Source organism: Sycon ciliatum, chromosome 6 (genome assembly GCF_964019385.1).
Source record: "Sycon ciliatum chromosome 6, ocSycCili1.1, whole genome shotgun sequence".
Classification (NCBI taxonomy): Eukaryota; Metazoa; Porifera; class Calcarea; order Leucosolenida; family Sycettidae; genus Sycon; species Sycon ciliatum.
In genome coordinates this window covers 27,622,144-27,649,143 of record NC_088648.1, presented here as the reverse complement: position 1 = coordinate 27,649,143, position 27,000 = coordinate 27,622,144, and the positions used below count along the sequence as shown (strand labels likewise).

The following is a 27,000-nucleotide window of genomic DNA, read 5'->3' as shown; positions in this document are numbered from 1 at the left end:
GGTAGTAAAATAGATATTTCGCAAACAACAAAAAGACAACTCTTTCTCTTCCTTTCGAAGAACCGAACTTGCCGAGCCTCCTCGAAAAGCAAACCAACTCTGAAAAAAACCTACACTACACTAGTACGGGATTCAGCGCAGAGCAAAAAATAATCATGAGTCATTATACAATACATGCAGTGTAGCCGTGAAAACTGGTGAATAAAGAATGCAGTAGGTTGGCAGCACGTGACCCGTCGTACCGCAGTACGCGACGGCGTCGCGGCTTAGAAATGAAAGGAAACACTGCGAGAAAAGACAAAACGAAAATACATGTCCCTTTGTCAAAACTTAGAAGAAACAAACAAAATGCGACCAAGAATCATTTTGAGAGTCAACGTCAATACTCTTGTGCAGTTGTGCAAATTCTTGTCTTGCACTGTGCAACGCAAGAAACAAACAACCTACTAAATAACTCGTGAACTAACTGTAGGCTAAATCACTACATGTACGCGAAATTGCGTTCCAAAATAAACTGAATTTCTGAGACATTTCATATTTCACATCCTGAGGGAAATATTGAATAAATAGTAAATACATCATAAAAAAACACATGGCCACGACGGCCTTCCCAACACAAAGTCTCGTAAATATTTATCAGACAAAATTGAAAAAATAACTATGGCAAACCCCACTTCCTTGTATTCTATCGGCTTGGTGTACACGTGTCCACGTTTTGTACGTTTGGCACGCACATGCGTGCGTGCGTATGTGAGAGCGTGTCTGGATAAATGTGCATATTGATGTTTTGGTTGTTTTAAGTTTTATTGTGTGTATGCGTGCATGCATGTGGGTTAAGGAGATGTTGAAGATCGTGGAGAGAGGAGACGAAATTGAAGGTGCCAGACGTTTAAGAACTTCATTGGGAAGACCGTCAAAACCAGGTGATGTATTGATTTTCAGCTTGTTAATGACGGTCCTAACTGTGGATGGGGAGGTCTGAAAGGAATCAAGTGAGGACAGAATAGCAGAGTGTTCCGCAAGAGATGGCACATACCATCGTGGGTCGTCACTAGGTGCGACAGTGGTAAAATGCACGTTGAGCAAGTTTGCAATGTCCCTAGTATCATGAGCAATACTGCCGTCTGGTCTCTGCATGGAGGTTATGGGAGCACTGGTGGAAGTTGGCTTACGTAGTCGCCTGACGAACTGAGAATTAGACGGGTGGTCATTACTTGAGAGCGTGGACTTGATGCTGCGGATGTAAGAGCGATAATCATGTCGAGATAAATCCTTCACGAGGTTACGCTGGCGTCGATAAGCAGCCAGGTTATCCGCTGTGGGGTACTTCCTGGAAACACTGAATGCGTCGTGCTTCCGTTTCACAGCAGAGCGCAGAGCCGGTGTCATCCATGGTGGGTCTGATGAGGGAGACGTAGGCCGGTGCGTGGGAGCGTGATGCGGAAAGTACAGGTCAAAGATGTATTGGAGTGTATGCTCGAAGTACGCAAGAGCAACATCGACATCAGGTCTCAACACATCCAAATCCACTGGTCCAGATGAGATCCCAGGACGAGTACTCAAGGAGTGTGCAGCTGAACTAGCACATCCGCTGGCTAGATTGTTTCGCCTGTGTTTTGCAAATGGAGTCCAGCCCCAATCATGGAAAATTGCCCGTGTCGTTCCAGTGCACAAGAAAGGACCCAAATCCATGATGAAGAACTACCGGCCTATATCTCTCCTGACGATCATCTCTAAGATCATGGAAGGTATCATCAATCGGCAGCTTGTGAACCACCTGGAAACCCATCAGCTCTTCTCCTCGTCCCAGTTTGGCTTCCGACGTGGACTGGGCACAAGTGACCTACTGACGGCTCTCCAGCATTCCTGGGCCACTACCCTGGCTGGCGGCGGTCTTGTGCATGCCCTGGCAGTTGATATTGCCGGGGCATTCGACAAGGTTTCCCACCCAGGTGTCCTTGCGAAGGCACAGCAATGTGGCATCCACGGCCAACTCCTGGCTTGGCTAAGGTCGTATCTCCATGACCGAAAACTGACTGTAGTTGTTGGCGGTCAGTCCTCCCCACTGTTCCCGATCAAGGCTGGAGTGCCCCAGGGTAGCCTCCTAGGTCCCACTCTTTTCCTGTTATATGTAAACGATGCAGAACAGTGTTTAGCCCCAGGCTCCAGTCTAGCTGTCTACGCGGACGATACAACACTCTATGCCCTAATCAGAAACCCAGATACCATCGCTGCTGCTTGCAATAGCCTCCAAGCATCTATTGACCGCCTGCAGACTTGGGGTGCCCAATGGAAGATAAAGTTCGAGCCATCAAAATCTCAGGCAATACTCCTTGACCGCCACAGACCATCCTTGGATGTCCCACAGCTCACATTTGATGGTATGCAGGTGCCTGAGAGCCCTCAGCTCAAGCTGCTAGGAGTGCTATTTGACAGTACTCTCTCCTTCCGGGCCCACATCCGTTCCCTTGCCGTTAGAGCCAACCAGCGACTCGGCCTGCTCCGAAAGGCATCTCGGATCCTGGACAGTGCAGGGCGCCTAACTGTGTACAAAGGATTTGTACGGCCTATAATGGAGTACGCCCCTCTCGTCTGGGCAAGTGCGGCACATTGTCACCTCCATCAGCTGGACCTGGTCCAGCGTCGAGCCATGAAGGTTATTGGCCCCTCATTGCTCCCCAGCCTGGCAATCCGAAGGCATGTTTACGGGCTGTGCTACCTGTATAAGCTGCAATGCATACCAGGTCCAGCTCTGCTTACCAACATGGTACCTCCCCCAGCAAGAGTTAACGCTGCACCCCGGACGCGCCGGCAACGCCAGTCCCTCGGTGGCCACTCTTTCCAACTCGCAACTCCTCTGCCAGCCTCCAGTCCAGAGTTCATCCGCCGCTCCTTCCCATACTTTGTCCTGGAGAGCTGGAACACACTGCCTGCCCCAATCCTCGCCGAACGCCCAACTCTCAAGAAATTGCCGACATTCAAGACCAAGGCCTACCATCACCTCCGCCAGACCAATTGGCTATGGGCCACTGAAGTCCACCAGCACTGAGAATAACCGGTTGTCTCTATTATTATCATTTTCTGTCTCTCTCTCTCTCTCTCTCTCTCTCTCTCTCTCTCTCACTCTTCCTCTCCTGGGAAGCTCCTCATGCTCATTCTCCCTTTCTCTGTCCATTTCCCCTTCCTGATGCGTAGACCAACTGTTGAACCCGAGACCACTAGGTCGGGGGAGGTTGACCTACCTCATCGGCACGCATGCCACGCTCCTCTGTGTTGTCAAAGTTCGCTTGTCCACTTTTGTCTACCTCCCCTTTTATGTTGCTGGCCAGTGCTTTGTAGTAAAAAAAAAAAAAAAAAAAAAAAAGGCATAACGCTGAGGGGTGACCAATCGTAGGATGATCACTTCTGAGCATATGATTATAAAGATGTTTGGTGCCATATACTTCTCAATTGTACCTAATTCTCCTTTCGAAAGAATGCCTACTCCTAGCATAGACTATGTGGCTCAGAACGCGGCATTTTGATCTACTCTTTTCAGGTTTATGTCAAACATAGTCCTTGTCCAGACACCATTGCGTCTGCATAATGAGATGTATCCTCGCAAAGTACATCGTGTGTATTGCGTATAGCCCATGAACTGAATAGCTGTTGTTGAAAGTAACCATATAATACCTTGATCACTGGATCTTTGTTCTTATTTGAATTTTCACCATGCAGTGTCACCACCAAGTACGCACTGTGGTACGGCCCTATCTCCTGTATCAAACGGAAATATAATCTATCCAAGTGGAGATGTATTTCCTTCGCAAGCCTTCCTCGTTTGTGATCTGGGATATGTAAAGAGTTCTACAAATTGGTACGCAGATTGTGGAGCAGGTGGCATATGGACAACCACGATTGGTCCTCAGACTTGCAATGGTAAGGGAAATACTAACGACTAGCCCCCAAATCTGGTTTGTCCTAAGTGCCAAGAAACTATTCAGTTCGAACCACCGATGCATTATGTGGGGGTATAGTGTAGGGGTGAAACGAGTGCGAAAAGTGGGGACTCGAGTACTTTTGAAAAAACGAGCGAGTATTCGAGCGAGTAAGAGTATTTAACTGACAGCATAAAACAATGTACTGCACACACTCTCGTAACACCGAACGTACTACACCTGATGCACATGTAGTATAGTCTGGACTACTGTCTTTTGTTGGTAAGTAGGAACAAGCAATAATTTCGCACTTGCATGGACCATCAGTACCAGTCTCAGCAACCGAAGTGCTTGATGTAAAAAAAAAAAAAAAAAGTTAATTATCGTATCCGTTAATTATCGTATCCGTATCCGTTAGCACTTGCTCATTTCAAAATTTCGAGCGAGTGCTCCAGTATTCGATATACTCGTTCACCCATAGTATAATGCAATAAATATATAATAAAATAATGCATGCATGCACTTGTCTAGCCAATATAATGTTTGAAATGAGTTCATTGCTTTCCTACTTTCCAATACAGCTATCGTGTGCACTGCACCTACAATAACGAATGGAGTGGTTACTGGTAATGCACCAGTATTCAATGTAACCTGCAATGCTAACTTCGGCATAGTGGGTAATCCTACCGTGACATGTACAAGTGTAAACGAGCACTTGCTCATTTCAAAATTTCGAGCGAGTGCTCCAGTATTCGATATACTCGTTCACCCATAGTATAATGCAATAAATATATAATAAAATAATGCATGCATGCACTTGTCTAGCCAATATAATGTTTGAAATGAGTTCATTGCTTTCCTACTTTCCAATACAGCTATCGTGTGCACTGCACCTACAATAACGAATGGAGTGGTTACTGGTAATGCACCAGTATTCAATGTAACCTGCAATGCTAACTTCGGCATAGTGGGTAATCCTACCGTGACATGTACAAGTGTATCCACGACAACAACAGTCCCGACCTGTGAACGTTAGTACAGAATGTGTAATAACGTTATGCCAATGGCGTCACTTTAAACCTTGTGTCCATAATAGCCAGTTTCAACTCTACTTGTGTAGTATAATACATAATAATCTAGCTATACTAACGGCAATTAGAATCAACTCTTTAAAACTCCAAGTCAATCTCCCATTGACACAAACCTCGTTTATTCAACATAATCATATCCTATCCAATAAAAACAGTTCATAAAAACAGTTCATAAAAACAGTACATAAAAACAGCTAGCTCCCTTGGCTGCTGTTGGAATATGCAAGAATGGGCCTTCCAGATAAGGTCTAACAAGGAGAAGTGGCTATAGTTATGAAATGAACATCGGTAACCATGTAGACAGACCACACTCTCATTATAGATACTGGTTATAAATAGACCGAATAAGGAGAATGATCTGATAGCCTATGAAGAGCAAAATAAATTGAACCAATGACAACAAATACTCGTCCAGCACACGGATTGTCATAGCAACACAAATCACAGCTGTTCACCAATTTTGTTGTGGGAGATTGAGTAGGAGTTTTACTGGTTGATTCTTAATACGATAACTGCTCCGGCATTGGGTTTATGACCAATAAAAACTAATTATAAAATCTCGGGGACCTCGGTTTTTATAATAGTTTTTATTGGTCATAAACCCTCGGCCTCCTTTATTGTATACGTAAATAATTGGGAACAAAAAAATCATGTCCAGGTTGATAAGGCGTAGATATCCTAAGGGGATAACTAGGCATGTCACGGCCAGCGTGTTCTGAAGCTTCGGAACAGCACCAGTGTGATCGCTTCCAAACCAGCGGCCCTTCCAGGCAACATACTGGCCAAAGGTGGTTCGGATATCTCGTGAGCTGTGATCCACGAGACTTTTTGCATCACTATGCACGTGATGTTACCATCATTCTTGCAGTAATTTTCAATACTGTACTCAGGGAGAGAGACAGAGGAAGAGAGGGAGGAAAGAGAGAGAGAGAGAGAGAGAGAGAGAGAGAGAGATAGAGAAAGAGAAGGAGAGAGAGATAGAGAGAGAGAGGGAAACCATCACTTGCCTTGCATCCCAGTTATGGACAACCATTGCAGGATGTGAAGGTAATAAAACTGGACATGCCATAAGGTTTAATTAGCCAAATACCGAAAAGGACAGTGAATGGGAAAATGGACATCCCATCAATTACCTTGCCATAGGAAAGCATACCTGGAACCTGTGTATGGAGTTTACATTTCCTTAGTGACATAAATTCTTGTAAGTTTACCATGACAGCCCTCCTTCTGACAGACCAAGCAGAGAAATAAACAAAGCATATGCTATGGTATTTTTACTTACGACTTTTTTTCCACTACATTACGCTATTATGTTTTAGGAAACTCGCCTCTTCAGTTACGTCCAAGTCTGACATACCAGAAGCCATGGGTTGAACAAAATCGGCCCTATGGACGTTCAAACTGATTATATAATAATTATTTGTTTAGCTCCGTGTGTGATATCTTTGAATTATGCCTTATCTGATTAAAGCTATTGTCTGCAAGACCTTGCCTACAATCAACAATGGCGGAGCAACAGCCAGCAGCATGACAAAGTATGGTGTACTACACGTCCACTGCAACACCGGCTATGTGCTGTTGGGAATGGCAACTTCGAAATGCCTGTCTACTGGCTCCTGGGAAACGCCAATTGCTAGCTGTCGCGGTGAGAAGACTATAATATCTCCTTGTGTATACAGTACATACATTACATTCACTAGTTGAGAGAATGGAAAAGGGTTAATTAAGTCATCCAACAGCTCAGCCTTCTCCGATGAGGTCTCAATGACCAAAACAGCTGTTAGTCGGAATAGTGTTTCAGTACTGTAGAATGAAAAAATTGTAGCCGGTAATTTCGTTGGCATTTTCTGAATCTGGACCAATTAATATTTGTGAAATATTTGTTTAATGTCGAGTTTCAGGATTGAACAAGAAGATAACTAGTACTGTATTATGCATGCAATATCTCGACCAGTACTGCAGCAAAAACATTCCTTTCGTTAAAATGGCTAAACTACCACCAGCGCCATAAATACTGGTTTTACAGTTTTACAGTACTCCAAAGGAATCTCTTAAAAATCTCAGATTTTGAGTTTTTTTGCACTCTTTACATAATTCTATTTTCATTAATTTATTGGTGAGACTCCCATGATAGGTATCCATCTACCTCTGGAGAATCCGTAAATAAACAAACAAAACTCTTGTTGTTGTGGGAAGTACATGTGGTCGGCCACAAAGTGCAGCAGTGATATTGGTGGATTCAACGCAGACTTTTCGAAGGCCAAATGGTGCTTCTTGCCTTCTTCTATAGTCTAGCTCTGTAAAGGCATAAGAAAACCTAATCACTTGATTACAGTGGTGATATCAACATATATTCACAATGCGGTGGAGGTTTGTGCATATAACATGATTAATTTTGTAGATGACTTTCTATGTTCTGTATCTTTATAGGTTTTATGTGGTAGTTGTAGAAGTATTTATTTTATTTACCATCGGATGCCTCAACAGTGATAATACACAACTCTTAAGAGGGCCGATAACGGGATAAGTGGAAAGGAAAAGAACAGAAAAGAAAAAATAGAAGAAAAAAATGTTGTCATGACTGACTTTCATTCCAATTGCTATCTCTGTGGTGGACATTGTTGGAAATTGCTTGGATTTCTACTCTCCATCGCATCTTGTGCTTCAAAAGAGCTCCAGAATGGTGGTAACCATTCTTTTGTTGTACATGTGTATTCTTTTGTCAATGGGTGTGGTTGCCATATGCAGAGATCACATGCAATGTTGCACTGACAGCACCAGCAAATGGTGCTGTCACTGCCCGTACTGATACATTTTCATCAGTGCGTCAGTACAGTTGCAATGAATGCAATTCTTTGCATATAGCTGGTACAGTAAGTCAACACATTTTCGGCGCTTATTTATATTCGGCTATCTTCGGCCTGATCATATTAATTTTGGCCGAAAATTGTTGAAAGCGAAATTTTGTTTTGCAATGTACACCGTGACAGTGTATACAGGCAGCAGCAGTATGAAGCCGAAAATTGGTTGCAGCCGAAATGTGTTTTCGAGATAGATGTTTCAAACTCTTGGTTCATGCATTCCCGATAGTATGCCGAATGTAGGAAGATCCGGTCCAATGTCATAACAAGAGTAAAAGAAATAGTGGTAACGACTTCGGAAATTGTTGGAAATTGCTTCTCCTCTCCATAGCATGTTGTGCTTGAAAAGATCTCCAGAATGGTGGTGGCTATTCTTTTGTTGTACCTGTCTATTCGTGTGTCTGTGGGTATGTTTGCCATATGCAGAAATCAGATGCACTTCTACAACAACTGCACCAGCAAATGGTACTGTAACCGCCGGCGGTACTAATACATTTTCATCAGTGCGTCAGTACAGTTGCAATGAAGGCTATCAATTGAGTGGTACCAGTTACACTATATGTCAATCCAATGGGTCTTGGTCAACTGCCAATCCAATGTGTACACGTGAGTACCGTACTCTCCACACTGCTATTCATTGCATATACTTCGAAGTAGCTGGTACGGTGAGTCAACAAATTTTCGGCGCTTATTTATATTCGGCTATCTTCGGCCTGGTCATTATTAATTTTGGCCGAAAATTTGTTGCAACCGAAATTTTGTTTTGCAATGTACAGCGTGACAGTGTATACAGGCAGCAGCAGTATTATTATTATTATTATTATTATTAATTTTTGCCTCTCCACGTTTGCATCAGTGTGTGTTACTACAAAAATCAACAAATCGACATAATACACATCCACCCCTAGCATTCGCTCAGGCCGCTCAACAAGTCAAAAGACAGTAAGGACAAGAGAAAGCGAGGGAAGGGTCACAGAGCAGCGGGGTCGAAGGCAGGAAAAAAAGAAACAACTGACACATTCACGCTTCACCGTTGGGGATGGAGTGCTCTGCCATCTTGCCATGCTCTGCGTACCAGTTCAGGTAGTACATGACAACGTCAATCAGGCTGGGAAAGTAGACCATTGGCACCATCTCCACATCACCAGCCTATGATGCCACGGGGACCAGTTTGCTGTTGTATTGCGGGATGGTAATAGCGATGAAGGCCCTGGTTGTCCTCTCCGACTCCATCTTCAGCCCGTAACTCTGCAGCCACATCTTCAGCGTCCGAAGTCGGTTCCAAGGAAGTTGGAGGTCTGCTTTGATGGTCACGTAATGAACCTTCTGCAGGAGTAGCGGGAGGGGAAAGCCTGCATCCCGCATTAGCGACACTTGCTCCTTGCTGGTGAGGCGCATTAGCCCAGCTACCCATTGTGCACGGGCGCCAGTCTCACCACCGCAGACAGAACGCTCAACCTCCACCAACTCAGTTGAGCGCCTGCGGAGAGTGCTGCTGCTTGCACGGTCTGATGTCACGGAGGCTACTGTCGTCCTCATGTAGACCTGTGGTCGGCTGTGCCTGGCCGGGTTCACTTCTAATTTTCCGTCGTGCACCTTGCAACTGACAAGATGGGCTGTCAGTTGCTCAGCAAAATTTCCACGCAGCTTTGATGGTGATGCTGTCATCACCTCCTGAACTGTCGTGTGTGGACGGACAGTTCGGATAGGCTCGGCATCAACCATCGGGCTTAATGGACAGGTTGCAACAGGGTCTTCCAAACCGCTCAATGGCTCAACAGTCTGGCATCCCTGAAGGCCGTGCTGGTGGAAATCACAACGCAGCGATCGTTTGCCAAGCAAGCGACTCACCCCAGCGCATGGGCGTGTCAATGCTGATGCCAGCAGAACAGAACTGCAGACTGGGCATGTTCCATTGGATTGCAGCCATATGCATATACATGTAGCGCAAAATATTGCGTGGTAGCAGACTGATTCAACAAAGTTGTCCAGAACGTAGCCGCATAGTGGACATTCTTTTGCTACGCTCTGGTCTATAAATCTGTCTCTAGTTAGGGCTCTCGATGCCCTGTGCGTGTCCGTAGCGACTATGTATACTTCTGCTATAACTATATCCATTCCACTAGTACTGTGTGCTGTCTGGGGTCCAGGAGAGTGTGATAGGGGTATTGCTGTTGTGGATGAATGTTGCGGGACTGTTGTGTCATCCATTTCTTTTTTTCTACAGCAGAAAGCTTTGAAGCAAGTTGCTTCTCTTTTTTTGGTGGACGTCCACCCTTGGTGCAGTGTGGCATATGTCGCAGTATGTGCGGTTATGTGGCTTCCACCCTTTGATCGCTCCACATCCACCCCCTACAAATGAGTCCAGGCTATCTGCACTCAGACAACGATCCAGCACACGTTTGCATACATGACAAATGTGTGTAGGGTGGATCGCAGGGTCATCCTGAGAAATGTTGACTTCGTACACAGCTTGAATGCTTCTACTATAGTCCTTCACGTTGTATTTCGTGGACACAGCCATGTTGGCAAACATTTTGCCACCAATACTACAGCAGCTAGTCAGCAATGCACTGTGTTCATCCATTTTGCACACTACACTCTACTACTAGTACGGGATACGGTAGAATCGATGGCCACGGAAATCGATCTTGTAGCACGGAAAGACTAACAAAATTGCATTAAATAAAATCGCCCAGGCACCAGGAAAACTGACGAAGAAGACGAGAAAACTTGTCCAAGAGAAAAAGGTAGCTGTGAAAAGGGCTGTTGGAAGTGACGAAGACCGAGTCGTCAAGGCAAAGGAAACGCACCTCCGAAGGAATCGTTCCTGGAAGAAGACGGCCAAGACGGGTATCAGATGAAAGAGGATCGCGAGAGGAATTCATGAATCGTGTTTGTACTTTGAAACCCTGTCGATTTGAAGTAGAAAGTAGAGGTTTCCTCAAGAGAAAAAGAGCAATTTCGTGCAAATCAATGACAGATCGGTGATGAGATTTTCAAATTTTCAAATTTTTGGACGCCATATTTTTTGGTTCGAGTACATGACCATCATGACAGCCGTGAGCAGTTAAGTGTTCCGAGTCACCTTGATCAAGCGCACCTTGATCAAGCGCACCTGCACTTACATGGATCACCCATTGATCTAGATCGGATCAAGTGCATCTTGATGTCCAGCTCAAGAGCATGCTTGTAGTGTAGTAGGCCTTCCAGCCGGGAAGTAGGCCGCGCGGCGCGCGCTGGTCAACTCCATGTAACCAAGGGACCTTGAAAGGCTTGATGGCATGGACCACGGTCATTCCTTGCTGTTGCAGATCTACATGTATGTGGATCATCAGCATGTAAACTAGCCGTGGTTCCTGTTGGACCATGTTCGAGATGAGCGAGGTTAGTGTGAGAAAGTGCATCCCTGTTCTTAGTACTCTTACTGCAAGAGGAAATATCTCAAAGAATTCTTGCTGTGGTGCAATACTGCTAGCGCTATATAACGATAGCTTCAGCATGTTCTGAGCAGAGCATGCCATCTTACCTCCTCCCTCATGGTCCGTTTCCAATAGCGCCTCGGTAACGTTCATGATCGTGTGCATTGTGTCGTGCACCAGAAAACATTATTCCACGCCACGATGCACGTAATTTCATCATTACTCTTGCAGTAAAATCCAAAAACTACACGCAAAAATTCAGTCACTTTTGCATCAACTGTTGCACCGAATTAATGTTGGTGGCGCAAGGAGAAGCTTGTCGTTTGGAGTGACAAGTGATCACCGCTGCTTTTCCTTGCCAGAGTCAACAATGCATTTTGTTCTGCAGTGTTTGGAGTGGTGTTGGAGTAGAAATTGTTGACTAGACGTCGCGGAGGGGCGAGCCTTCCTGCGCAGGTATGAGTTTGGACGTATTTCGGATAGGTCGAGTGGAAAAATTCAAAATTGTTTATTTCAAGAAAACCCAAAAAGGATGATGGGGACATGTCCTCAGTGCTAGAAGGGGTGTTCTACTATCTGCCGGTGTATAGTGTTTGCTAATTGAGGACGTAGCTCGCTGTTTTATCAGCGCTTGTAATTTGGCTATTTTCGAGACGATCATTTGTGGCGTCAAGGGATGATAGCCCTCATCTTCTGGGATGCTGGCTTGGCTAAGTGGGGCTGGCCCAAGAACTCTTCGACACTCAAGGTGAGGTAATGTTGGCTTGATGGAGTTTTGTTCGTAGCTTGTTCTTGTATGCTGTGCCGTGGCTCGTTTGTAGACCCATTAATCGTGCCAATACTGGGCCAATATTGAGGGGTATACCAATTTCATGGTTCCCTTCAAAAGATCTGGCGAGGGTTTTAGAATGTCGATCTACACCCCAAAGCAAACGTACCTGAAAAATTTGAGCGAAATTTGAGAGATCGACTTGCACATAATGTTCTGGTTTTCTCAGACATGCTCTCATAAAGGTTCTCCGAAAATGTGACAGAATGTACCGGTCATAAACTGTACCTGTGTGATGACACGAGCACCCATTTCGAATTTTCCCCGTAGACCTAGACATAAAAGAGAGTAGGTGAGTGTAAATTAATTCCAATCTCAACGAGTGCGTCATATACGTGCTTCACTGCATTTCATCACCAGTATGTATTATGTGCAATTCACCGCTATAAAAACACATGGCCCAGAATCTGCGAAAACCAGGTTTAGGGTGAAATTTCACAAAAAATGGCTTTCCCATTTTCAGCTTCTACTGGACATGGGAGGTCAGGAAACAAAAAAAAATTACAGGTGTGGGTCGACTCATAGTGGTATTAAAAGTGTGTCAAACACACCAGGGTATTGTGTTAAAAAGTCCCAAAAACAAAATTGTTATCACAAGAAAGAAATGAAGAGAGATCCTCCACACCTAAGGAAGAGACTTGGATGATTTTTATTTAGTTGACATGGCAAGGTAGGCATGTGGGGGCAGGCTTTATGTGGCTCCTTGGTGCTGCAGGCTGACCAAGGAACTAAGACCAAGGAACTACAAGTTACGCTATACTGTCCACTAACACCACCAGTTACTAAGCAATCAACTCATTGTTGTAGAACGTCAGTACCGTCGGTCAGTGTCGTGCAATGTTAGCGCATTAGCTGATTGTTTAGTAACTGGTGGTGTTAGTGAACAGTATAGCGTAACTTGTAGTTCCTTGGTCTTTCTCTTTTGTATAAATTATTAATATTATTATCAATTTTTTGATAGGGCAATCCCCGTAGCATTTCCCCGTACATTAGTGTACGGAGTCTGCCTGTGTATAAAAGCTGCTGCTCACGATTCTTTTGATGCCAGTTAATTTCATTGCCGGTGATAGTTACATTTTTATTGCCAGTTAATTTACCTTCATTTCGGTTCAGTTCAGTTTACATAAAGAACAGTGTGTTCACTGAGATCTTTTTGTATTCTTGCCTCCGAGAGACTGTGGCCCGCTACACTAAGTGCGAATTCAAAGAACACCTTTGGGAAAGGGCTATACCTGTCCCAATTTTGTATAACCGGGCTGAATTTCTATTTCCCTGTTCTTTGACTTTTCTGGCATTTAATGTGGCTCTGAGTAATTGCACAGGTCCCACAATGCAGGTTGTACTATTGTTTTCACGATATGTACAACTATGTGCAGGAAACACCAAAAAATTAGGGCGCCAGTTTCCAATGAATGCACTGTAGGTTGGCTTGAACGAATGCTAAAGCGAGCTTTGCGTTGAGTGTACGATACTGGTTTTTGTAGTCTATCAAGTCCTTTATTTGCGAGACTTCGTCTAGATCGATTGGCATCCATGTATTGCAAGAAATTACTGTATATATTTTTATTCAAGTGATCAGTTGGGGAAGTGAACTGCCTGAAAAGAGAAAATCGCCAAACCCACCACGACTCGAACCCGGAACCTTGCTTGTCATGAGCAATGCTCTAACCACTGAGATATGATATGGAACCGGGCTGAACCTTGAAGGCGTTGACAAGTTTTTCACTGCAAAGGCAGCTCACAACACGTGCCACACAATCGTACTGATGGCACTTCTGGTAGGGTCCAGAAACTGACCGTGGTTGGTCCCTTGGGGGAGGGAGAGAGACCCAAGTACCATCAGTATGTGTGGCACGTGTTGTGAGCTGAAGTGATTACGTTGGTGGACATACTCGTAACATTTTGTCTTTTTCCTCTCTTCTTAATTATTCTTATCTTTTTACATCTTTCCCTCGAGTGAGTCTATAGTTATTAGGAAATTGTCTTTTTTATATAATCACCACTATAAACGAGAGAGCTTGGAAACTCAGGGCCCTACGCCATGCCTTTTTGCCTTGCTCATCATGCATGTAACGTGTCAAAGCTGTGTGGACCCTGGTTAGCGCCAGACGATACTGAAGTAACCTCTTTTGCATAGCTACGGGATTATTTATTTATTCCGTTTTTTGTTTGTTTGTTTCACGCCTGGCGCTATCCCGTATCTGTCCCGTACCGTTCCGTACCATCAAAACCATCAAAGACAGCTGGCCACAAACGGCTGGCCAAAATATTTTTTTGTTTGTGCCATCGGCATGCCTCGCACTATCCCGTACCTGTCCCGTTTCTGGCGATCACGGGCGTTCTGGAGTCGACTGGATGTCTGTCCTGACGTTTCCTGTGACCGGCGCTGACATTGTCGATTACGGATGTTCTGGAGTGGACGGGATCTATCTTCTGACGTTTCCTGTGATCGGCGCTGACTCTGCCGATCACGGGCGTTCTGGAGTCGACGGGATCTCTCTTCCGACGTTTCCTGTGACCGGCGCTGACTTGCCCGTTCACGCTTATTTTGGAGAGGACGGGATCTCTCTTCAAAAGTATGTGTTTGCTAACGCATCCTGTCACCTATTCGCCAACTAACGTCCATTCTAAATTGCATTTTCTTGTCTCCCTGTTTCTTTCCAGAAAATCTCCCTGTACAGCAGGGGGTGGTATACATAATACGAGTCGTATACAGTCAACTTCGCTAATAACGACTGCGAATATAACGACAATTTGCGAATAACGACAGAATTTCCATGCCCAGAGCAAAGTCCCACCCAACTGTAATACATATAATGAGACTTCGGGTATAGCGACACTTCGCGAATAAGGACACCTTTCTGATGCCCCGCCGAGTGTCGTTATAAGAGAAGTTGCTTGTACATAGTATGACTCCCTGCTGTACATCTATAAACGTTATAATTAATATGCTATCGGCCTACATGCGTTTCCCGGGTATAGCGACACTTCGCGAATAAGGACACCTTTCTGATGCCCCGCCGAGTGTCGTTATAAGAGAAGTTGCTTGTACATAGTATGACTCCCTGCTGTACATCTATAAACGTTATAATTAATATGCTATCGGCCTACATGCGTTTCCCGGGCTGGTCGACAAGCAGTCCAGCCAGCCCGCTAATGGGATCTCGGCCTCGCACCCAAATCCACACAAAACGTCACTGCACTATCGGCCTGAATGCATTCCCCCGATACACTTCGCATAACGTTACACTCATTCTTTTGATGGTACCGTACTCTTGATGGTACGGGACAGGTACGGTATAGCGCCAGGCATGCCGATGGCACAAACAAACAAATAATAATTATGGCCAGCTGTTTGTGGCCAGCTGTCTTTGATGGTACGGTACGGTACAAGACAGATACGGGATAGCGGCAGGCGTGACACAAACAGACAAACAAATAAATAAATACCAAATTAAATCTGTGTGGACCCTGGCTAGCACCAGACATGAATGAAGTAACATCTTCTGCATAGCTACGGGAATTAAAGCTGTGTGGACCCTGGCTAGCGCCAGACGTTACTTCAGAACGTCTTCTGCATAGCTACGGGAACCTAATTGCATTTCCTCCGCGTATCGGACAGATATGGGAGCAAGCAAATATTGTGGCCAGCTGTTTGTGGCCAACTGTGTTTGCTGGTACGGTACGGTACGGGACAGATACAGGATAGCGCCAGGTGTGACACAAACAAACAAACAAACAAATACCAAATTAAAGCTGGGTAGACCCTGGCTAGCGCCAGACGTTACTGAAGTAACGCCTTCTGCATAGCTATGAGAATAAAATTCAATCCAATCCAAATCCAATCCCATGTGTTCAAGTAAGTGGATATGCCAATGTTATTTTAACAATGTCCCTCTTTAATTCAGCACCTCACAAAACAGAAAAACTTGATTCATTTCCGTAGAACAAATGGTGCCAGATCTCTACCCATGACAGTGCGTCAAAATCAGGGAACAAACACTCTTTCACCCTTGCGTAGTTGTTCAATTTGAGATCATTCTTTTTGGTCAGGCTGAAAGTATGAAGCCAAATTGTCACTGTATCCGGACATATGTTCATTATTTGCGAATTGATGTTGCTACGGATGTTGTATTTCATGTGCGTGGGTGATCACATGAGGAACTTCCATGATTGCTTTCCCATTGCTTTTTCTTCTTCAACAGGAATTATGTGTTCGGCACCAATCCCACCAGTAAAGAATGGTCGTGTAGAAATGGGAGGGACCACATATTTGACAGTGCGAGGATTTTTGTGTGACCCAAACTACGCCCTCAGTGGAAGTAGGTACACTGTCTGTCAGGCTGATGGTACATGGTCAACAGCAAGTCCAATTTGCACAGGTAAGAACAGTTGTAAAATGTATTTTTGGGTAGACAATTCAAATGCGATGTGCATACTTCAAGTACACGGAGTAGGGAAAAGGCCAATAACGCTTTCCGTCCAGATGTGAAGCTTATTGTTATCTATACAAGTCTCTAGATAATTTTGTCTCATTGTCCTTATGTCCACAGAAAACACATGCCGGATTCTATCAGCCCCTGTCAATGGATATGTCTACATGGCTGGCACATTGTTTGGTTCAAAGGCAAGTTTTAGCTGCAATGTTGGATATCAGGTGACGGGCGTATCACGTGTTACGTGTCTCACCACTCAGACCTGGTCTGCAATCAGTCCAACATGTACAAGTAAGTAACAATCACTTTCCAATAGATAATGTTACACCTTTCTTAACATTATACTAGTGTGAGAGCAGGTTCGAAGAGCACCAGGTGTCAGTCACAACAAGATACAGACCGAGTCAATTTTCCATGAATCACAGACAACAATAAAAAGCCCCAGAAATGAAAGTTTAAGATCAAAGGGGAATTTTACGTACGCCAGGATCCCCCGTGTTAACAGGTAACTTTGACAGAACATGTCTAAAAGCATTATTCACCATATCAATAGGTGTCTTCCTGAACGTGCGACCAAACAAACGTTTGAATTTTTGACATCAACCAAAAATGCCTCGTCATCTACAATGCACATCCTTCTTGAGGCTCTCCCTTTCGACCTATGGGTGGGGACACCACACACCATGGTAGGTTTCTATTGGCAGAAATGTTGGTGGCGTCCTCATGGCCTACTCGCCCCCTGACGCCTCCTCTGATCAGCACTGAGTCTAAGTATGTACTCTGGCGACTAGATACCAGGAGGTAATAGAGATTTTTTTCGTATGCAGGAAGTACACCTGAAAAGTGTAGGACTGGCACCATTCGTGGATATTTAAAAAGCGTTCTAAATTAAGCTTACTTCGAAGTAGTTGACATTCGATTCAACTGTCACAGTACAGGATGCAAGGATCTGCTGGGTTTGATGAGGTTATGAGGAAAATATTGCACGGTTTGCACAACAGAACATGTAGCAGTTGTTGCGATGTTCAACGTCGAGCGGCCTGAATCATCGATCATGGTCCGTGACAGAGTGACTTTCGAGCTTACCTTGTTTAAAAAAAAATTATTTCTCTTCCAATGACGCACGGTAGGACAATAGTGTTCTCATTTCAAGTGTTCACATCAGGTGCCGCCAGAAAGTCCCATCGGTTCCCATAATTCCCTAAATCGTGTCCAGTTGCACTACTTGGAATGTGAATGATGCAGGCGATCTTTGGCTGAATTTTACAGTACTGTGAGGATGAGGTTTGTGGCATGTATGTAAAAATGAATGTATGATTTCAAAGATTAAATTGAGTAGCGTAACCAAACTAGATTTTCTGGAATGGTGTAAGGTGCAGGTTCATTGATATGGCGATTCTGGAAAACAATGTACAGTGATGCTCAGTGAAATCCAGTCGTGTCATTCAGGTTTGCTCCTTGCATCATTCTGCAGCACAATGTTCGCAGGTCACTGGCTGCGCACCGCCAGGCACGTACTTGAATGGTGTGACTGGATTTCATTGAGCAACACTGTATATCGTGTGTGATCACTTGCAGAGATCACCTGCCCAGTGCTGGCTACACCCCTCAATGCAATAGTATCTCCTGGAACAGTGGATTTCCAGGCCAAACGTACATTCTCCTGCAGTGATGGATATACCCTGTTGGGGGATACACAACTGGTCTGTCTTTTGAATGGATCTTGGTCTGCCCCGCTTCCAACCTGTTCCAGTAAGTGCTTGTGGACATTCACCTCTCAACTTTCAATCTCATCAGGATTAGTAAATATTCTCGCATGACACTGGGTATGATGACCCATGTGCTGGGGCCTTAAGTTAATTTTTGGTATGCATAAACCTGAGGGACCGATTACTTTGTCGTGGACTGTGAAACTGGCGAAATCGATAAAAGGCACAACCTGACATGCTCCCGGCGAAGTTTTGGTGAGCGTTTTGGATGCAGGGTACAAGGAGAAAGCCCTATCTTTTTTCCCCGGTTCCATTGATCTCGCCACGGTTGATTAAAACTTTCGGTGGAAAAGCGAGGCCTTGAGCTGACTTGCATCGAGTGGATTAAATCTCTCAAATGTTCCGCTCAGCGGTAAATATCCATGGTAACCACGTTTCATATTATTACAGGGTGCGACAGAGCTCTCGGCCATTGAAGAAAATGTTGAGTCACCTCCACCATTATACTGCGCTCTTTAGCCGACTAGACCCTCCTGCACACAACCATCACCATTGCGAGGACACTTCCGTAGACGATATTTATAAATTCCTTCAGACAGCTGTTTCGCTAATACATAGCTCATCAGTGAAGGTAGATGTTGAATGATTAAATATATAGACCAAACTGCTATTATATAGGGGGTTTCCACATACAAAACTGGCATAGCTGAGGTGATAACGCGGGAAAAGGAAAATGTGAAGTACTGTTGCCGCGCATTGGACATGCATGCAGCGTCGGAAATTCGGCACGGAAAATCAATCACTATTCAATGCAGTAATAACGTGCCAGAATCAGAGTACTAGTAGCTACTGAGAGTCTGTGTACTAGTATTGCAGTTGAAATTGCAGGTCTTCCATACCAATTTGCAACCGAAAGTGCCCAGTCATTGCTACTATTCGAGTTGAAAAGTGTTACATTCATGCATCCATATAAATCTAATACTTCCCAACTACCTCTTGGTCTTGTTCTTGTTTTGTCGACTTACAGGAGTACCAGAATGCCCTGTGCTGGTTGTTTCCAATGCAACCGTGTCAAGCGGCTCAAATAGGGTTAACAATATCCGCAACGTCTCATGTAATGCCGGGTTTGATCTCTTGGGCAACTCAATGGTCATATGTATGGCCAGCAAGAGTTGGTCTACCTTGCCTGTTTGCAATAGTAAGTGTTGCCTCTCTTCTATTTTGGGGACATACCTATTTACTGCGAGGTGCATTGGAACTTCATAACACGAGACCAAAATAAATCGAAATTCCCTAGCAGCACCAATGTGAAATTTGGTGCGGGTGGGTGAATTTTTATTCTGTTTTATTTTTTCCTATTTATATAATGCATGCCATGCTGAACTTTATACCGTATTTTCCGGTAAATTTTTTTAAGTGTTTTTATACCAAACAGGTATTCGGTTTACCTGTTCAATTTCTGTATTTTATTATTATTATTATTAGACACAATCTCATAGCATGTGACAAGCATAGCTAATGTAGGGACAGAATCCCCTGAGACAAGGGCGTTGAGCCAGCCACGGCAATAGTAAGCTAGGAAAACAAAGGCGATATGAATTAAAGCAAAAAATGAATGGAGAATTACAAAGGAAAACGGAAGTGAGCACTGTCAAAATTCGTGCATCACCCAGGTATTCGAGAATGTTCTTCGATAAAAATTATTGCGTCTACTTCAGTTGTGATAGTAGATCTTTAAACTGACCAATAGAAGAACAAGTTTCAGACCGTATGGTAATGATAACCAATAAGAGTAGCCGGAAACAAAGGAGACTTTAGATACTGGGCTGACTTAACAAGAGGCAGGATGAGCGCGTTTCGGGTTGAGCTTGCCAAAAACCAATTGTACTTCATCATGTGTGAAGGGGTTTTATGAAGGAATATTTTATGACCCAGTATGCAGAGATGGTGCTTATGACGAACCGAGAGAGGAGACGTGTGTGGAAGTCGATAAAGGGCATCCGAAGGAAAACATCGATCCTTGTAAAGAATTTTAAATATATATTTATTACAACATCTCAAGACTCGGTGGAAACACCGGCCAATGTTAAAGAGAGTGGGTGATTGCCAACCACGGCGATAAATAAAAGTAAGGGGAGGGAAAAAGAAAGAGTAGCAAAATGAACAGCAACAACTCCGTAAAGAAAGAGAAAGATAATGTCAAATAAAAACAGTGAAAAACACAGAGACGCAAAGGACATGTGGATAATGAGCTATGCATGTCGTAGTAAATAAGGGGCGGCACGGATCTTAAACAGGCGGAGTGAGGTCAGGTCCTTAACTTCTCTGGGTAGAGTGAGCCAAACAGAATAAGCAATAAAGAGAGGGGAGCGCAAAAGAGTGGATGAGTTACACTTAGGGAGTAAGAGAGAGTTTCTAGTTCTTAGAGAAGAGAACCAATTAAAACACATGAGATGAGGTGGGCACAACTCAAGCTTAATAGAATGGACAAGAGAAGCCAGGTGTGCACTGCGTCCATGTGATAACGGGGTTGTGTGAGCGATTTTATAAAGGGCGGATGATGAGAGCATGCGGGGTTGACGGAGGAGAATTTTAAGGATTTTCTTGTGATGTATTTCAAGCTTTGCAGCAGCGGAAGAGGATAACCCAACCCAAGACGTATCTGCATAATGAAATATTGGGCGAAGGTAGGCGAAATAAAAAAGAAGCTTGCAAGAAAGTGGGAGGTAGGAGCAGTGGGGGGAGAGAATTCCTAAGGATTTACTTGATTTTTTACAGATATATTCGATGTGAGGTACCCAAGAGAGTGCAGAGCCAATCACAATGCCAAGATGTTTGTGAGAAGACACTATGTCAATTGGATTTGGAAAGTTGGCATGGATGAGGGTTGTGAACTCCGGCTGGGGCGGGAAGAGCATGATCTTTGTTTTTGATAGATTTGGGGACAACCTCCAGGACGACATCCAGGAAAGAACTTCCTGAATGCCAGCACGCAAGTTGTTTTTCAGGCCAGTGAGGGAAGTTGATGAGGTGAGAAGGGTCGTGTCGTCAGCAAACAGAGACGTTCCAGGGAAGACTGCAGGTAAGTCGTTTACGTAAATTATAAATAGTAGGGGACCAAGAATTGATCCTTGAGGAACGCCCGACAATACTGGCTCTGCAGCCGAGGATGTGCCAAGCACAGTTACGTACTGATAACGCCCAGAGAGATAAGATTTCAGCCAGGAGAGTGGCTGTTTGCGTACCCTGAATGCATGCTCGAGCTTTGCCAAAAGTCCTCGATGCCAGACGGTATCAAAAGCCTTGGCCAAGTCAAAGAAGCAAATGGCAGCAAGCGCTCTGTTATCCCTATGCTGGCACACCTGCTGCACGATGCGGGTCAGTTGAAGAGAGGTGGAGTCGCCTTTACGAAACCCAGATTGTGCGGGACTCAGAAACGCGAAACATGTCTGTATAAGTGGTCATAAAAGATGCGTTCACATACTTTGGACACGCAGGGAAGAAGAGAGATAGGGCGGTAGTTTGCAGGTTCGTGGCGGGAACCTTTCTTGAATACAGGTATGACTTTCGCTGTTTTCCATGTGGAAGGGAATATGCCCGTGGTAAATGACATGTTGAAAATATGGCACAAAGGGAATGCTATGGATGGTGCCAGGGCCTTGAGGACCCGGTTGGGGATGCCGTCAGGACCAGATGCCTTGCAAGTCGGAAGCTTCTTCAGATGACGCCGGACAGTGGCAGTTGTGGTGATGACGGACGTGAAACAAGCTGAGGGCTCCGAGGGGGTGAGAATAGGGGGAATAGAGAGCAACGGGTCATCTGGCCGAGTCACAGAGGCAAACTGGGCGTTTAATGCCGTAGCTTTGGCCAAAGGGTCAGCCGCCTGCTGAGTCCCTGTTGTGAGTGACGGAATTTCCCGTGATACGTTTCGAATTCTTGCTTGTCTCACAAACTGGTGAAGCGATGGACGGTGTCTACCCTGCAAAGTAGTTTTCATTGAGCGGATATAAGCTCTGTACTTTGTCCGCGTCAGGGTTTTCACTATATTTCGCTGCTGTTGGTATGCTTGTTTGTTTTGTTGTGTTGGGTACTTCCTAAAAATGCTATAGAGATCATATTTCCACTTGATTGCTGTGCGGAGATGGGCATCAACCCAGGGTGGCATACTGGGCCGTGGGCAGCGGTGAGAATACGGCTGCTTTCCGAATGGCCAGAGGTGCTTCTCAAGGGCACTGTTGAGAATGGAAGAAAAGTGTGAAAGCGCATCATCGACGTTGCTGGCACGCAGGTGCCAGCTCCAGTCAATATCAGAGAGCTCTGCATTCACACTATCCCAGACTGAAGATGGCACGGATTTTAAGTCATATTCCGGCTTTGCAGGAACATTGCTGAAGTGGCTTTGGGGTGCAGCAGCGGGATGTCCGCTTGCAGCAGGTTCCTCACGGTAAACAGCATCAGTAGGCAGTAGGAAATGACTGAGGATCTGTGCGTGGTCAGATGCACCAAGAGGAGCAACAGATGTAACAGAGAGTAGTAGGTGAGGATGATCCGTGAGTACAACGTCAATACACGATGTTGAGCCGTGGGGGGTAAAGTGTGTGGGGAATGTCACCATTTGCTTAAGGCCAAAACAAGAGAAGAGGTTTCGGAACTCCCTTCCAGCACGATTCGTGGTGTCACTAGGAGACCAGTCAGAGTGGCGAGCATTCAAGTCTCCTGCAAGTACAATCGCCGAATTGGGAAGGCTAATAGTGGACAGACAGTCCTCTAGGAGGTCACTAAATGCCTGAACTTGGGAGATGCTGTCTCCAGGGGGTCTGTAAACAGAGCAGATGATGAGGGGGAGTGAGGGAAGGATCACTGGCCGCAATTCGAGCCAAACCGCCTCCAGTCCACAGCGCTCAAGGTCGAAGCGGCGCTTGATGGACATGAACGATCTGTCAGCTACAAGAGTAGCAACACCGCCATAGCCTCTTGCTGGCAGGTTATCAGAGCTGGTCGTGGGTGGGCGGTCCAGGCGGTATGACGTGTAGCCTGGAATTGAGACGTCTATGGCAGCTGTCAGCCACGTTTCACATAGGCAGATTATGTCTGGAGAATACTGCTCACAGACTTGACTAAGCTCAGCTAACTTATTTACTATGGAGCGGCAGTTAAGTGAGAGCACTGAGAAGGATGAAGGATGTGATCTGGGGGTGAAGGGTGGTGCGAGTGGATTTAGAGTAGACATGTTTACGGATTTGAAGCGTGGTCAGAGGTGATCCTGTCCTGCTTAAAGCGCCATTCTCTTGCAGTGACCTCTGGAGGCCAGAAATCTGGACCGAGGGCTGCTTCCTTGTGTTCCGCTGGAATGACGACGTGGGCGAATGCCACTCCAAAGTACTTGGTTTCGGAGACTGAACACTTGATCACTTGTATTTCTCGTCTTGTACACCACTTGGCAATCGAGTCAGAGGAGCATCCACTCTTTACGTTGCCCAAATATAGTGCGCAACACTTCGTGCGGGACCCTCCTGACAGCTGTTCCGAGGGCTTTGGGCGATTCTCGTAGTACGATGTGACTCGTGTCGAGGGAACGGTGGTCTCATTACGTGTGTCGTGTGCCTTATTTGGTCCCTGGTGCCCAGCCTGTACGGTGGTGCTGTACAGTGCTGGAGGATGATAGGTGCCGTTTTTGGCGGGCCTGGTTTCAATCTGGGTTGCATTTGGTGATGTGCGTAGGTTCTGGGGTTGTACGGTGACAGCAGGCAAGGTTGGTTTCAAAAGAGCTCCAGCAGGGTGGTAGCTCTGCAAACTGTCATGGGGTACAGACAATGCACGTAGATCGGCCAAATCTGCCTTCAATGTAAGTATTTCGGCCTTCATTGATGTTATCAAGGATAGCTCCTTGGTGAGGCAAGTGACCTGGTCTACTAGGCTAGTTAGAGTGTCAGACTGCGACTTACTACTACAGGTCCAGTGAGATCCAATTCCAGCGTCCCGCAGCGCACAGACCAGTTCCGGTCTTGCGAGGCCATCGCATCCAACAATACCCTGTTGCCGTCCCAGCTCTCTCAGCCTGTCAAAGCCCAGCAGGGCGAGGTCTATCTCAGCATTCATCTTCGTTTCCGTGGGTCCACGGGAGCCAAAGGCTCACCGAACTACGAAAAGAGTCAAAATCTCACGTTTGGGCAGAGCGCCAAAAACTGCATCCGCATGCGAAACGCAAAAAGTACTCTTGCTGAAATATAAATCTATGGTGGACTTCTAATTGATTCCGAATTGTGTCAGAAAGGCCACACCAAGCGGTATCGCAATAGTCGAATATAGGGAGAGTATAGCACTGATAAAATAATAGTTTACATTGGATGGGCAAATGAGTGCAATGTGGTTGTAGTACCCCTAATGCTGAACTGGTTCGCTTGCATATTTTGGCCAACGAATACCCTGATCTGTACATCAGGGAGACGTACAAGCCCGGTTTTGTGTGATTCCACATCACAGATCTTCTCACACGATCAGTACTGCACATAAACTTTATAAAAATAAAATAAAAAATGGCGCTGGCTCGATTTTGGTGCGGGAGGTCCAGGGAATCTAATTTTGTTTGGTCTCGCCCAAATTCTACATTTCAGTCACCTTTCTGGACAAATAATTTGGGTGTAAAAAAACATCTCTCGTTTGACTATCCAGGGGTTTCAAGAACACATGAGTAACAGTAACGCTGTCATCAAAAAACGATACAAAGAGATTTTGAGGTTGTATTCCTGCACGTGGTGAAAAGAGCAGAGGAAGGGAATGCGTAGACATGGCAGAGTACGGTTGGGGTGTAGTGGGGTTATACAAAACAAACAGAAGAACAAGCATATCACACAAGAACGTGACAACGAGTACAGGGCAAGAACTGAGCATTCGTGATGACACAGGGAGCCAATGAACATATTGTGACGATGGACAACACTGATAATTTGTTATAACTCATTCCCCATATGACTGCATACTTTACACCAAGCAAATGCTCTTAAATACAAACACTTTCTCCTACCAGTGTGAGGGTTGGCACTGGCAGAATATGTAATATGCTGTATTTTCTTTTGATCTTTTGTGTCACAGGAGTACCAGAATGCCCTCTGCTAATTATTAATAATGCAGTTGTGTCAGGAGTCTCAACAAGAGTTCACAGTATTCGCAACGTCACATGCAATTCCGGCTTCGAGCTTTCGGGTAGCTCTTTTGTCACATGTCTACCTAGTGAGAAGTGGACTACCTTGCCAGTTTGCAATCGTAAGTACTTGATATTTAAGTGTGTGCGAAATAGCCATGTATCATATTTTCAAGCAGAAAATATTTTCAACCTGAAAATAGTTGCTACTCTGCTCTGCTGGATTGGGATAATATGAACTTCCGTGCATGTATGCGATAAAGCAGTAAGGATGCGAGCGTTACTTTAGCGGGATTTCCACAACCGTAAGATGGTCATAAGAAGGGGGAGAAACGTAGCATGTTTTAGGACATGCGGCTGCCAGAAAACGCAAAACTACGCTACGACGGTCGTACCGCTAGAGGCCTTTCCTTTAGATCTGATGCTCGAAGCTTATTCATGGAACCATCAAAACATACCTTGGCAGCCATAACACTTGCTTCAATTTGAGAGTCATTGAAGTAGCTGAGGAAGTGAGCAATCGGGCAGCTGGTTGTAAATTTGGCATTTGTTGAGTTTCCATACATTGTATGCATTTTGTGCCAGAATGCTGTCAATGTGGCAACATACTGTTTGTTCAGCAGTGGAAGGAGGCAGTGTGCACACGACTATGGTAACATATCTTTACTTCGGGATAAAACTGGTCAATGGAACCTCTTGTATTGTGCGTTACAGTCAATAACCAACACCAACACGTGAACGAAACCCCTCCTCGAACCCACTTGCCATGCTTCTGCTACGTTAAACCTACATAGGATATCTCTATTCCAAAATACGTTCTCTCTGCTGCATACGTTGCTATAAATAATAATAAATGTTATGTTTAGTCACATATGCAGCAAAGAGACCCTATCTTGGAATTGATGTACCCTATTTAATGTGTAAGTGGCGGTAATGGTTGGGCAGGACCGCGGAGAGACTACCTGTGTAGCCTCTGTCGACCTCAGCAAGGCGTTTGATCGCGTCCAGCATCAACAGTTACTCGTTGCGCTCCATGGCATGTGTGTTCATGCCAGCGCCCTGCGTTGGTTTGCGTCGTACCTCGCCGGGAGATCTCAGCGTGTTGTCACGCAAGCCAGCCAGTCTTCAAGTCTCGCAGTGTCTGGAGGAGTTCCTCAGGGAAGTACTTTAGGCCCTACCCTTTTTAATGTCTACCTGAGGGACCTTCCCCGCCTTGCGGAGACAGCGGGTTCAAAATTACAGATGTTCGCAGATGACAAGACAGTCTACTCTAGTGATCCGTCGAAGGCGCGTTCCGAAGCCAAGTTGTCATCGGCACTGGAGATACTAAACAACCACCTTGGCTCCCTTAGCATGCAGATAGATACCGACAAAACCGTTGTCATGCAAATCCATCCCAAACGTGCCACAGGGAGTCAGCAACAACAACAAAGTCAACAACTGCAAATCACCTTGTCAAATGTTACGCTCGGGGAAGTGGAAAGCACCAGATGCCTAGGAGTCGTTGTTGACAAGAAGCTGTCCTTTGACCAACACACTAACAATGTCGTACGGAAAGCCTCGCGGAAGATCGGTGTACTGCGCCGATCTTTCC

General features: G+C 45.2%; 1 protein-coding gene and 1 long non-coding RNA gene across 2 annotated transcripts; both read left to right on the top strand.

The window, feature by feature from the left end:
* Positions 1-4,802: 4,802 nt before the first annotated feature.
* LOC135819836 (uncharacterized) lies at positions 4,803-7,854 on the top strand. Its single transcript, XR_010553991.1, has 3 exons — positions 4,803-4,948; positions 6,480-6,653; positions 7,757-7,854. It is a non-coding gene; the product is annotated as an uncharacterized LOC135819836 (long non-coding RNA).
* A 128-nt stretch (positions 7,855-7,982) lies between these two features.
* LOC135820171 (P-selectin-like) lies at positions 7,983-26,062 on the top strand. The gene is made up of 8 exons (XM_065333484.1): positions 7,983-8,016; positions 8,296-8,475; positions 16,326-16,502; positions 16,674-16,847; positions 18,135-18,308; positions 19,293-19,463; positions 25,358-25,528; positions 25,992-26,062. Exons 1-8 carry the CDS (start codon positions 7,983-7,985, stop codon positions 26,060-26,062), a joined length of 1,152 nt encoding a protein of 383 aa, XP_065189556.1.
* The last annotated feature ends 938 nt before the right edge of the window (positions 26,063-27,000 follow it).